Source organism: Gymnoscopelus braueri (assembly GCF_963280865.1).
Source record: "Gymnoscopelus braueri genome assembly, chromosome: 5".
Taxonomy (NCBI): domain Eukaryota; kingdom Metazoa; phylum Chordata; class Actinopteri; order Myctophiformes; family Myctophidae; genus Gymnoscopelus; species Gymnoscopelus braueri.
Genome location: NC_137606.1, coordinates 55,592,991 through 55,607,703, shown reverse-complemented (window position 1 = coordinate 55,607,703; position 14,713 = coordinate 55,592,991). Strand labels below are relative to the sequence as shown.

The 14,713-nt window shown below is 42.0% G+C and overlaps 2 protein-coding genes across 3 annotated transcripts in view; one reads left to right on the top strand and one right to left on the bottom strand.

Moving 5' to 3' along the window:
- The window catches only part of LOC308085682 (NACHT, LRR and PYD domains-containing protein 3-like), a 51,307-nt gene extending 38,812 nt beyond the window's left edge, over window positions 1-12,495 (top strand). The window contains exons 12-15 of one of the 2 annotated variants that reach the window (XM_080428935.1): window positions 2,838-3,011; window positions 3,999-4,148; window positions 6,751-6,803; window positions 11,082-12,495. In XM_080428935.1, the coding sequence (XP_080285061.1) occupies window positions 2,838-3,011; window positions 3,999-4,148; window positions 6,751-6,803; window positions 11,082-11,617 (913 nt within the window). In that variant the 3' untranslated portion in view covers window positions 11,618-12,495. The remainder of the gene's footprint in view (window positions 1-2,837; window positions 3,012-3,998; window positions 4,149-6,750; window positions 6,804-11,081) is intronic. The other variant, XM_080428936.1, reaches the window with a different exon arrangement.
- The window catches only part of LOC308086001 (immunoglobulin superfamily member 11-like), a gene marked incomplete at both ends in the record, with an annotated part of 302,311 nt that overhangs the window by 63,929 nt on the left and 223,669 nt on the right, over window positions 1-14,713 (bottom strand). The gene's annotated exons all lie outside the window — the stretch shown is intronic.

The following is a 14,713-nucleotide window of genomic DNA, read 5'->3' as shown; positions in this document are numbered from 1 at the left end:
CCCCAAGCTGATAGGTCACGCCCACAGCCTCAAACCACACCCCCCTGGTTGATAGGCCACGCCCATCCCCAAGGCTTTAAACCACGGATAGGCCATGCCCACAGCTCCAAACCACCCCCCCCTGAGTTGATAGGCCACACCCACCTCCAGCCGGTAGCAGATCTACAAGCTCGTAGTGCGGAGCCAGGTACCACGCTGCAAGTTTGTAGATCTGCTGTTTTTGACGCCCAAGGCTTTAAACCACGCCCCAAGCTGAATGGCCACGCTCATAGCTTCAAGCCAGTCCCCCATGGTGCAAGACCACGCCCACAGCTTCAAACCATACCCCCCAGGGTGATAGGCCACACCCTCAGCTTCAACAAAACCCCCCCTCGCACACGGCTTTAAACCACAATCCAAGGGGATAGGCCATGCCCCCAGCTTGAAACCACGCCCCCAAGCCAAAATGCCACGCCCACATTTGCAAGCCACTCCCCCAAGGTGATAGGCCACGCCCAACCCCAGCCAATATCAGATCTACAAGCTCATAGAGCTATGATCTACGAGGTTGTAGATCTGCTGTTTTTGAGGCCCACGGCTGTAAACCACGCCCCCAAGCTGATAGGCCACGCCCACAGCTTCAAACCCCCCCCCCCCCAAGGTGATAAGCCACGCCCACAGCTTCAAAGCACGTCCCCAGCTTCAAACCACACACACCTCGCCGATAGAGGACAAGCACACGGCTTTAAACCACAATCCAAACCACGCCCCCAAGCCAACAGGCCACACCCACAGCTCCAAACCACACTACCCTGGGCGATAGGCCATGCCCACAGCTCCAAACCACTCCCCCCTCACCGATAGGCCACGCCCCCGGCTTCATTTGAGTATTTTTTCGTACTTTTTCCACCACTGGCTGTATGCGGCTAGACATAGATGTAAGGTGTGTGTGTGTGTGTGTGTGTGTGTGTGTGTGTGTGTGTGTGTGTGTGTGTGTGTGTGTGTGTGTGTGTGTGTGTGTGTGTGTGTGTGTGTGTGTGTGTGTGTGTGTGTGTGTGTGGTGAATCAGAGCCTCTGCCTGGTGACCAAGGAAGACTTCCCTTTAGCCTGGTGGTTTGAGTTTTTTCAAGAAGAGCATTTAACACAGACACTCAGTGGTTCCCCCAGGGGGGTCCGCAAATTATTTTGGGGGTCCCCAGATGATTATCTTAATGTGCAGCAATTAAAAAAATATACCAAATTCGCCAAATTGTCAAATATTACAGAAGAAATAGGCAAACATTGTGAAAATAGCCGATCTACAAGCTCACAACGCCTCGCAGTGCGAGGCGTTGTGAGCTTGTAGATCGGCTATTCTCATTCTCACAGTATTTATCTGTGGAACCGAGTCAAACTAAATGTAAATCCTCAACTACTACAATGGACCCTTCGCTAAACCCCACCCCAAAAGCGATTGTCCAATGCCAGCTTAGCAACCGTTGTTAGCTGGCATAGGTCTGGCAAGCTTTCGTCACCTGCCATAGCTGTCAATGTTATTTCGCCCGCACACACACAATCATTTGCAACATAATAGCAAGAATAGGAATACCACGATAACGCAATGGTGACTATGAACCACATACCAAACCCGTTGGAGGCTGCTTTTCCCAAGCTGAAATCTGCACTTAAACTGCAAGGCTGCATGGCTGTGTTGTTGAACACATACACAGCTTAACGTCAGGAAAGTTACACGACTCACTCGCCCAGGTGGTGTCAATAATAGGCTACTAATCACCGTAATCGTAAAGAAAATCAGAATCACAGCGCTGCCTGTTTCGTATTCCGCACGTTTAAGTATATTAATTCATTTGTTCGTCTATGTATTAACTGCTACTGTAGTCTTACCCTGCGGTACATGAAAACTCCTGTTACAGTCATGGATCAACTTCAACCTGGTGTTTGCACTTTCTCCATTTACGGTCCGTACATCTATATAAACGTTCAGATTTCAAATATAAAGTGCTTACCCCATGGCCACGGATGTTACAATTATGTACTTGACTCTCAAAAGTACCCGTATATTCTGTATTGTTCAATAAAAAGCATTTTAATCCGATCAGTGGCCATTTTCTCATAATATACCAGAGTGCAATACACCTACCAACCGATAGGGTTGCTCAGTTGAAAGCATATGGAGAAAATGGCCACCGATCAGATTAAGATGCAAACACCAGGTTGAAGTTCATCCATGACGGTCGTGACAGTCGACCGTCGTGTATCCATGGCTATTACTCCCTCTAACATTTCCCATGTTTTTAGTTTATTGAAATAATGTCATGCACATTTGTCCAGTGCCTAGCCTACTGCAGGCCTTGTTGACTAGATTTAGAAGAGATTTTGAAGCTCTTGCTCCTGAAATGATCGATTATTTTTAAGGGGAAAAGCCATCATTTAACATGCAAGTCAATGGGTGAGAAGCAGAGCGTGCCAGGCGCTGCCAGGCCTGGGTGTGACTAACTTCGGGGTGTGACTAACTTCGGGGTGTGACTAACTTCCTGGGTGTGACTAACTTCACTTGGAATGGACCATTAGCGAATGGTCCATTCCAAGTGCTTGTCAGGGTGGGGGGTCCCCAGTTCAAATATGGGTGTTTTGTTTCTGGGGGGTTGCGGCCTGAACATTTTGGGAACCCTTGCTGTAGTTTACAGAGACAACTTTCCATCTGTCTTCCACTTCTCTGTTCTCTGGTTCCCTGTTCTTACTGACATTCTGTTAATGTCTGGAGAACTAAATAGAAGATCTCTGAGTTAACTTCCTTGACAGTGAACTTGGCTGATCTGTTTGATCATTTCTGATTTTACATTAATCTGTCATTACAGACTTGTTGGCTGTCGCCTCGTTAAGAAACACATTGAAGTTGTGGCTTCAGCTCTCAGTTCTAATCCATCCCATCTAAGACACCTGGACTTAAGTGTTAACCGGCTGGACCTGGAGGACCTGGCTCCGCTCTGTGATGCACTGAAGAATCCTCATTGTAGACTGGTGACTCTACGGTCTGATTAATTTACATTAATTATTTTTATCATGTATTTATTATGTGATTGTAGTCAAATATCAAAGACTTTAATGCCTGTCATTTTAAAATATGGGGGTTTGGCAGCTATCTGGGATATGGGTGTGGGGGGTATGTGGGAGTAGGGGGCTGGGGGTTTGTGGGGGTGGGATTCAAAATGCTTTGAAAATAGCAGATAATAAAACAAGCTAAAAATGGTCTGTAATGGGAGGTGTTGTGAGCTTATAGATCGGCCATTGTATAAAATAGATTTAAAGTGGTTAAACTGTTCCTTGTTTTGCTGTGGACCCCCTGGAACTCCCTCAACGACCCCAGAGGTCCTCAGACCGCAATTTGAAAACCACTGCTCTAAAGATATGCTAAAAATATGATTGTAATTTAAATCCTATATTATACAATAGTAGAATTGAAGAAAATAGAAGAGAAAATTATGTTGCGCTTTTGTGCAAACATATCAAATCAGAGCTAAGACAAAGGTACAATATTTTCCTCTGAGATGTAGTGTAGAGTAGAAGTATAAAGTTATAAAAAAAATGGACAAACTTAAGTATACCTACAATTTTACTTTAAGTACATAACTTGAGTAAATGTAATTAGTTACTTTACACCACTGGTCTGTATTGTCTTTTGCTCCAGCAGATGTCCTATCAGCTTCACTTGTCTTAAATTGTCCATCAATTGTCCTTTGTCCTGTTAGGTCTTCTGTATACAATACTGTATATAAACTCTGTCCTCTCTGTTTGCTTGATCATCTGTTGTCAACCTGTTGCTGTCTGTTACCTGCATGTTGGAAGATTAAGTAAAGATTATTGTGTTTGTTACTCCTGTCTGCCTGCTCTTTCCAGCTCTTGGTTTTCTACTTTAAAACCCAGACAGTCCATCCAGACCAGGTCCTTTAATATGTGGCTGTAAGCAGGTTTTATATATAGCAGACATTCAAACTTCTGGTGTTTTATTTTTCATTTAGACTGATGAACAGCTGGTTGTCAGAGAGAAGCTGTGAAGCTCTGGCCTCAGCTATCCGCTCTAATCCTTCTTATTTGAGAGAATTAGACTTGACCTTCAGCGTCCTGCCGGAATCTGAATTGATGAACTTCTCTGGATTGGAAATTCTCAAGTGAGTAGACTTGGACTGTGTTCATGTTGGTTAGTGCAGCGATTCCCTTGTTTCATGTTCCTGTGACTGGTAGGAGAGGGGGGGGGGGAGATTCTGAATCTATATTACAGTCATGCAACTGCTAAAGATGAATAGTTGTGTATATAATAATCTGTTGCATTAATTATAACCAGGCTGATGCCGTTGGTAACGACGCCCCATTTATGCAATGCCCGTCATACCTGTCTGTCTGTCTGTCTGTCTGTCTGTCTGTGTCCCTTTTATGACCGTATAAGTCCCGTGCAGTGGTGGAAAAAGTACTAAATCTTTTATTTACTTAAGTAAAAGTATCAATACTGAAATGTGGAAATACTCTGTTACAAGTAAAAATCTGGAAATCTAAATTTACTTGATTAAAAGTTGTTGTTTGGTATTGGTATAATATATTTAAAGTACAAAAGTAAAAAGTACCCATTATGCGGAATGTCCCAAGTTTTAAAATTAAAACAAATCTTTTGAAAATAGCAAATCTACAAGCTCACAATGCGTCGCATTGTGAGCTTGTAGATCGGCTTTTTTCAAATGACCAAAATGTATATAGGGCTGAAGTGGGTAATGTTTGGTAATAATAATAAAAATCTACAAAGTAACTAGTAACTAAAGTTTTCAAATAATTGTAGTGGAGTAAAATACAATATTTTGATCCGAGATGTTGTGGAGTAGAAGTAAAAGTATTGGAAATTGGAAATACTCAATTACAGTACAAATCCCTAAAAATTATATTATAAAGTACATGTACTTTCCACCACTGGTTCCGTGTGAGGCATGCCCAAATATGGAATCCAGGCTAGTCTATTGACCTCATAGACCAGAATGTGGAGTGTCATCATAATTATGACACTCCATATATGGGGATTTGTGGATTTCACACACACACACACACACACACACACACACACACACACACACACACACACACACACACACACACACTCTCTTCTCGTTTATAGACATATTTAAATTGTAATCCAACCTACAACAATACATCTCTTGTGCTGAATGAAGTAATAAGTCAGATAGTGGATGACACTAAAGTCACAGAACTCTCACCTCCTGTCAGTAATGATGGAAGCAGACAGACATTTCAATGACAGAGAGACACATCATATAAGTTACTGTATATTCAACACTGGCAACAAATGTTTTGGAAATCAACCAATTATGTGTGTGTAGATCAAATAAAACTAGATGTTAACTGTTTATTATTTAGTTTAAAATAAAATTAGAGAAGCAAAGCTAAACATGAGATATCATTTGCATATTATTGACCCAACAGTTTTGGGAGTACATCTTATATGTGAATGTGAAAACTGTAATAGAATAGTGTTACTGTCGCAGAAACCTTGTATCTCCATATTTAATTTATTTCAGCTTTCTTTCACAAATGAATGCTATTGCTCATTTGTCACTTACTGTAAGCCCTAATACATAATACAGTGGTTTGTGCTATGAGCTTGTAGATCTGCTTTTTTTAAATAGCCAAAGTATAACATATTTATAAAGGGGTTAAAATGATTCACTTTATTAACTAATTGTGCTGGGGACCCCCTGGTATCCCCCCAAGGACCCCTGGGGGTCCCCGGACCCCACTTTGAGAACCAATGCCCTAATGTATTCTTCACTTTATGACTGTCCTGTAAAAGCAGTGAAAATACCTGATGTACAAGACAAGCTCACAACGCGTTCCATCACCTATTTACAAACTTAAAATAATAACTACATTGGATCCATTGGAACTCAGGTTATTCTTTCCATTTCCTGAAAAGTCACCATTTGTGCTAAATGCATCATATTTACTCATACATATTTACTATAATCATGTTAAGAGTTCATTAATGTGCACTGTCTGTGCCAAATAAGATCATAACGTTTAAACGTAATCATTCTCAGCTCAAAATATGGTTAGGAAAGTAATTCATGATTTCCATTGATATATGTAGTTAATATTTACACTACAAATGAATAATGGCAGATTTATGGCAGATACTTTTAATTGAACCGTACAATTGTATTTAAGGTATATTCTAGCATAATACATGTAAGCTGTAGTTTGGCATCAATTTAAACTATTTAGAGGAGTCAGTATCCTAGTATCCCTCTTCTAGGCATGTCATACTATGTGAACACTCTGAGAACATTGACAACCATTCAGTGAGAATAGCAGATCTACAAGATCAAATAGTAGATCTACAAGTGCAAATAGCAGACCTACAAGCTCAAATAGCAGATCTAACTGAAGAAGACATAGAAAATCCCCTCTCACTCATGTCATGACAGTTGCTCACCCAGCACATACTGCTGCAGTTCCATTTGAATGTCCTCAATTTAACATTGTATGACCACGGCCTGCTGGTCATTACCATGGGAAGAAATAACATTACTCTATATAAAAATAAAAACAAGAAGTATTTCTAACTCCTCTCCTCCAAGCCAGGTGGCAGTGAGTTTGTCCAGACGGGCTGCCTGGTGAAGATAATGGTAGCAGAAACACTGTAGTGTCAGGTAGTGGAGACGTTGTGTTAGACAGTCAGACATTGATGCATTGTTGTTCTACTTCCTACAGTGTGAAACATGGAGGACATGAACACTGGACCAATCCTCAACTCCTTAAAAGATGTGAGTATATGTCTGTCTCTTACCCTACCTTCATACACTTGACCTTTGGCTCTGTACTTTGTCTGCTCTTTTTAATCTCTGCAAACCAAACCTCTTCTTCGAAAAAAGTGACGCGTTTAGACAGCTTTTCGGTGAATGTTCCCCCCAGAATAGGTATACTAGGGTTCAAGTGGATAATGTATAAATTAAATTAAAGTTTCTATCACACAAAGATTTAGCGGCCCCCTTGTAGTAACTCTGGGGGTCATATGTTGCATTCAATGAGCACTTTTTTTCTCAATGTAATACAATATTTTGAACATGATGTGAAATGATAGAATATTGATCTAGTCTTTGATAAATGTGTGAATTGTCTTTAGATGTGTCTCACATCTAAAGACTGAATTATTTAAAAGGTATTTTCTAAATCTTCTAGTGATCTTCTAGTGAACACTACACAACTCTAGACTAAAGTCTTGTAGTGCAGAGCAGTGGTTCCCAGACTGGGGGTCAGGACGGTCCCCAAATAATTGTGGGGGTCCCCAGATGATTATCTTAATGTGCAACATTGTTTTCTCACTCAACAGTAAACAAACCAACATACAGTATAAGTGTATACAGGGTATCTGCTCATTTATAAAGTTACAATTTAATGACTTTTAAGACCTTTTTTATACCAAATTGTCAGATATTACGTAAGAAAGAGGCAAACATTGTGAGAATAGCCGATCTACAAGCTCACAACACCTCGCAGTGTGAGGTGTTGTGAGCTTGTAGATTGGCAATCTGGGAACCCATCGCCAAATAAAAAAGGAAAAACAACGCCCTCTGCTGTTTTTTAAATTTTCACATAGCTCTGGGAGGAGCAAAATGGAGCACACGTACACAAGGAAACCGGGGTTTTGGTCTGCCTTCAGCCTTTCACTTCCGGTGGTGCGACTATGTTTTCATTCACACTAACAATATTTCTCCACGGAACACTAACACCACTTCTCCCAGAGAACATGGATGGTTTTGGTTATAAGCCCACTTGTTTCTATGATGAAAGAGCAAGTTAAAATGTGAATATCTTTCCGTGGTTTTGTCTGCTCCGAGGACGCTATTGTTAAATGAGTTTAGGTTTGTTTTCAGTGGGGAAGGATCGGCACACACGTAAATCCCGCCCACTACATTTGATTGAGTAAAGCGCAGCCTGCTTCCTGATCTGAAGGCACGCCCAATTGTAGGCCAGTGCGTACACGATATGACGAACCCCCCCGACAGATTCAAGCGGAGAGCAGAATCTGTTCTTGAGAGATTAGTAGATTGGTTATTTGTGGAACCGAGTCAAACTAAATATAATGCCTCAACTCTTACAATTCCAATTGCTTGTCAGGGTGGGGGTCCTTAGTTTAAATAAGATTATTTTGGGGGTCCGCAGTTTAAATATGATTATTTTGGGGGTCCGCAGTTTAAATATGATTATTTTGGGGTCCCCAATTTTCTGAAGTCCCTGTTGTCCCAGGTTTGATTTCAGGCCTGGCCATTATTTGGTCGAATTGTCCCTGAGCAAAACACTTCATACCTAACTGCTCCCCCAGAATAGGGATGCTGGGGTTTAAGTGGGGTTACATTTTGGGGGTGCTTGTATTTTTAAAAGATTTGAAAATTAATTACTTGCAAACAATATGTATCATGGCACTGTTCTCACTGTAATACAGTATTTTGAACATGACGGGAAATAATCTTTGCTAAATCTGTGAATTGTCTTTAGATGTGTCTCACATCATTCATCATTCAAAATCTTCTAGTGTGAGAGTGTGTCAGACTTTAGTCTTTCAAACAGTCTTGTAGTGTAATGTCTTACACCTGCTGACTTTCAAACCATTTCACAGTCACAGTCAAGTCGTAATAAAATAAGTATGTGTCGCGGCGCGCTCCTGTCACTCAGTCGTTACTCAATCGTTTGATGTAAGGTGGTGTTTTTGTGATTCTCACAAGTCTGGACCGGGTTGGACACTCATTACTGGAGTACAATGACGTAAACGTCACCTCACAATGCCTCGCAGTGCGAGGCATTGTGAGCTTTTAGATCGGTTATTTGTGGAACCGAGTCAAACTAAATGTAATGCCTACACAATTTCAAGTGCTTGTCAGGTTGGGGGTCCCCTGTTAAAATATGATTATTTTGGGGGGTCCCCAGTTCAAATATGATTATTTTGGGGGGTCACCTAGCTTTTCAAATATGATCATTTTGGGGGTCTCCTAGCTGTTAATATGATTATTTTGGGGGGTCCCCTAGCTGTTCAAACATGATTATTTGGGGGGGTCCCCTAGCTGTTCAAATATGATTTATTTGGGGGGGTCCCCTAGCTGTTCAAATATGATTATTTGGGGGGGTCCCCTAGCTGTTCAAATATGATTATTTTGGGGGGTCTCCTAGCTGTTCAAATATGATTATTTGGGGGGGTCCCCTAGCTGTTCAAATATGATTATTTGGGGGGGTCCCCTAGCTGTTCAAATATGATTATTTTGGGGGGTCCCCTAGCTGTTCAAATATGATTATTTGGGGGGGTCCCCTAGCTGTTCAAATATGATTATTTGGGGGGGTCCCCTAGCTGTTCAAATATGATTATTTGGGGGGGTCCCCTAGCTGTTCAAATATGATTATTTTGGGGGGTCCCCTAGCTGTTCAAATATGATTATTTGGGGGGGTCCCCTAGCTGTTCAAATATGATTATTTGGGGGGGTCTCCTAGCTGTTCAAATATGATTATTTTGGGGGGTCTCCTAGCTGTTCAAATATGATTATTTTGGGGGGTCCCCTAGCTGTTCAAACATGATTATTTGGGGGGGGTCCCCTAGCTGTTCAAATATGATTATTTTGGGGGGTCTCCTAGCTGTTCAAATATGATTATTTGGGGGGGTCCCCTAGCTGTTAATATGATTATTTTGGGGGGTCCCCTAGCTGTTCAAATATAATTATTTTGGGGGGTCCCCTAGCTGTTCAAATATGATTATTTTGGGGGGTCCCCTAGCTGTTCAAATATAATTATTTTGGGGGGTCCCCTAGCTGTTCAAATATGATTATTTTGGGGGGTCCCCTAGCTGTTCAAATATAATTATTTTGGGGGGTCCCCTAGCTGTTCAAATATGATTATTTTGGGGGGTCCCCTAGCTGTTCAAACATGATTATTTTGGGGGGGTCCCCTAGCTGTTCAAACATGATTATTTGGGGGGGTCCCCTAGCTGTTCAAATATGATTATTTGGGGGGTCTCCTAGCTGTTCAAATATGATTATTTGGGGGGGTCGCGGCCTGAAAACTTTGTGAACCCATGGTGTAAGAGAGGCTTAATCTATTAAGACCGGGAACACATCTGTGTCATTTTAAAATGTCTTTGGCTATTCAAAAATAGCAGATATACAAGCTCATAGCGCGGCACTCGGTGCCGCGCTATGAGCTTGTAGATCTGCTATTTTTGCTAATCTTTGCTTCTGGGGGTCCCTGGAACAACATGTTTTAAGATGGGGGTCCGCGGCCCAATATATATCATTGTGGGGGTCCTTGACATGAAAAGGTTTTGTTCCAGGGACCCCCAGAAGCAAAGATTTGAGTTAAACATGTAGTTTAAAAATATCTATATATTCAAAGATTTGCACACATTTTCAGATCAAAAAGAAATGCAGATCTACAAGTTCATAGCGGGGCACTCGGTGCCGCGCTATGAGCTTGTAGATCTGCACAGATGTGTTCCCGGTCTTAAAGGGTTAAAGGGATAGTTCACCCAAAACATAAGTTATTTTCTATGGATTAGTCACCACATGGAGACTTGAATTCATGGATCCGTTTTAGTTTTAGTCTCATTCCTAAGACAATAATATGATGACGAGCAGTGCAGGGTTCCGGTAGGAGACACAAAGAGTCTCCTTTGTGTCTCCTACTGGGTGACTAATCCATAGAAAAAAAGTCATTTTGGGGGTGAACTCTCCCTTTAATGGAGGCATGTATTGTTTATGTTGGTTTGTTGTTTCATATTGTCAGGAAGAAACCTCCTATCTCCTTATTTATACTTTATCGTTTTTTTGTTGTTGTTTTTGGAAATTAATACTTCATTTCACTTACTACAATTTCACACAAAAGTAGCAGATCTACAAGCTCACGAGGCACCGCGTTGCAGAGCGTTGTGAGCTTGTAGATCCGCTATTTTTGTTATTTTTTCTCTGCGTGGGTTTTATGAATATTAAACCAATGAAAATCTCTGTCTGCTCTCTCTCTCTCTCTCTCTCTCTCTCTCTCTCTCTCTCTCTCTCTCATATCAGATCTCCATCCTCTCACACTGGACCCAAACACAGCAAACAGAAATCTCTGTCTGTCTGAGGACAACAGGAAGGTGACAGAGGGGGAGGAGCTTCAGTCGTACCCTGATCATCCTGACAGATTTGATGATGAGTTTAAACAGGTTCTGTGTACAGAGGGTCTGACTGGACGCTGTTACTGGGAGGTAGAGTGGAGTGGAGTGGTTGAGATAGGAGTGACTTACAGAGGAATCAACAGGAGAGGAGATGGTAGTGAGCTTGGATGCAATGACAAGTCCTGGTGTCTGGTCTGTTATGGAGACAGTTACAGTGTCTATCACAATAGTAGGGAGACTGTCCTCCCTGTCCGTCCCTCTGACTCCAACAGAGTATCAGTGTATCTAGACTGGCCAGCAGGAACTGTGTCTTTCTATCAAGGGTCCTCTGACTCACTGACACACATTTACTCCTTCCAGTCCTCATTCACTGAACCTCTTTACCCTGGGTTTAGGCTTTTCTCCTCCTCCTCCTCCTCAGTGTGTCTTTGTGAGGACAGATAATGTCTCTGATGAGTTGACTCAACCAATAGGGTTAAGATGTGTGTGTGTGTGTGTGTGTGTGTGTGTGTGTGTGTGTGTGTGTGTGTGTGTGTGTGTGTGTGTGTGTGTGTGTGTGTGTGTGTGTGTGTGTGTGTGTGTGTGTGTGTGTGTGTGTGCGTGCGTGCGCGTGCGGGTGAGAACAACCATCCAGAGTCAGAGACAGTCTAATGTGAGTGTACAGTATCACAGTGATACTACTATCCAACATGAGGCTAGTCAGTCTAATGAGACCAGAGGACATATTCACGGGGTTCAGGAGGAGAGAGCACAGTGCTACCCCCTACTGGGGGTACTGGGGTAATGCACAGTGCTACCCCAGTAGAGAAAGAAAAGCTCCAGGATATTTAAAAGAGTTTCATTACAAAGCTAAATCTGAGGAAGAAAATGAGGATGTAGATTATTTCTACAGGGTTGCTCATGGTGTACCAAGAACCCACACAGAGGCTATGGGCTCCAAACAGTCAAGTCAAGTAGAGGAAATTGACTGTAAGGAAACTTTTTCAAAATGTACATATTATTTGTTTGGAGAGTCATGTGATTTCTCAGGTCCAATTAAAATGCCAGAGGGGAAAAGAGAAATAAAGTGTAAGATGTGTTGTTCTAGGGAGCTATGAACATGTGTTTGAGTGGAGGGTGTTGAGTATTGAACATAATGATGTGTTGTTCTAGGGAGCTATGAACATGTCTCTGAGTGGAGGGTGTTGAGTATTGAACATAATGATGCATAAAGCCATGTTATTGTTGTGACGTCATGACGTGCCTGCGTGCCACACTTTGTCTGCTAATGCACTCTGAGCATGTGCAGAATAAATATGCCTTTCATTCCTGGCTAAACTCCATCAGTGACGTGTTTTATTATGGACCGACGACCACCATTGGTTACACTCATAGACTGTAAAAAGAATGGACAGTGTTAGGCCAATAGACTCTACAGACAGTATAATGAAGCCTATTTTTCAGCAATTTAAAATCCGCCATCTTTCTATATCGCGTCATATCCTATGCAACCGGAAATTAATGCTATTGGTTGGGTAGCTTGTCAATCAAGAGCGGGGTTGGGGAATGAATGCTATTGGTTGTGTAGCTTGTCAATCAAATCTAGACCCTACTTTATCATCAATTTTAAAATAAATGGTACCATAATGTACCTAAATATTACCATAATGTACCACCATATCATGGTGATTGAAATAAGACTTTAATGTTTATTAAGGTAATAAAATCAAGTGTAAAGTTCAGCAAAAATCCACCCACATTCCACATTCCTCTCCTCTCCTCTCCTCTCCTCTCCTCTCCTCTGGATCTAGAGAACAAAGATGGAAGGTCATCACGTCATAGATCTGTACTATATGAGATGTAAACATAATAATCGGACTCCTGGTGGCGCTATAACAGGGGGGTGGCTTTTCTTCCACAGCCTAGTGGGAATGTGCGTGCACTATTTCACGGCAATCGGACCCTGAGTTTATGATTTGTGGCATTTGGTTCAAAACGAGCCACTCCTGCAAACTTTAGATGGCAATCTTAGCCAATCAGGATGGAATATGAAAAATCAGACAGATCAGTGTTGATCACATGACTATAGAGATAATGTGTATCGAATTGTGTGATGTTTGGACAACATTTGTAGGAGTAATATGAAGAAAATAAATTGCAAAAATTGCCCTCCTGGTGGCGCTATGAAAAATGCAGGTCAGAGGTTTTTTTTGGCCTCTAGGGAGTGTGCGTGCAAAGTTTCACACAGATCGGTGCAGTTATAGGTAAAAATGCAAATCGGCCTGTTATAGCGCCACCATGAGGCTGATTTTTAACATTTTCAGGTATAGCTTTGCAGGGGCCCCTGCAATATGCACTCACACTGCATGTGACTTCAGAGGGAGGGATCCAAAAAGTAAGTGCAAAACAACAACAATTAGATGTTCTAATGTCCACGTGCAACAGAGTTAGAAATATCCTTGTATTAATTTCTACAAAATCGATACGCTTGCCTTTCAATGTATTGTATAGTGTAATTCTAAAGCCACCTGGTGGATGAACAGCGCAGCTGCGTGCAATGTCCCTTTTTGCGCACCGTAGTTTGCCTCAGCAGAGGAAGTGATTCCATGCTGCAGGACAGGTAGGCATAAGCCAAATTCCAAACCCGAAAATCTCGGCCACTCGCTCACTCCCACTCGACTCCAAACCGGATGTGCTCAGGGTCCAATTATTCAGTTGCTTCTTGGAGGAGGCGAGTGGAGTCGAGTGGAGGAGCCGAGGAGGCTCTCTACTTCCGCATTTAGCGAGTGTACATCAAGTGTAGGCTCGACCACTCTCCACAGCTCCTCCGCGGCAGACTTCCGCATCACGTGTACACGTTTTTTTTTGTTTTTTCCCTTCTCCCGTGACGTATACATGGTCCTCCTCCACATGTGGCCACACAAACAATGCTTGAAACACCCGAAACCATGCCCCGAAAACACCGGCTGCCCCCCCCCCCTTCGCCCCCGCCGAGCACTCGTTGCGCATCTCACACACACACACACACACACACACACACACACACACACACACACACACACACACACACACAGTGTAAATTAACAGAAAAGACGCAACAAGCCACTGGCTTTATGGCGTTGTATGATATAAAGCATAATACAATTATATACATTGTAATATATTGTGCACACTTATTCTGTCTCAAAAGCTGATAGTTCATTTCTCTCCTTGCATGCCTCAATGCAGTGCATGGACTACTATAAATTACTGTGACAAAGATTATGTTTAAAATAATGTATTGTATTTATATATAGACTGAATATAGGAGAGGACACTTTACGCTTTAACTATAGCCGTACTCATTCAATTCTGAACCGATTCTTAAAAATGTTAATTCTCTATTAGCTGTGAAGGGTCTTCTTTCATTCATCAGTCATGATTTATTTCGCTATCAAACAATATCAAGCAAAATCACAAAATCGTCTGAGTTTTTTTCTTTTTTCTTCGTCCCAGAAGTGGGGGGGATATCACCCAAACTCTCAAAACCCCGGACATTTGAAGGATTTTATAAAAAAACCC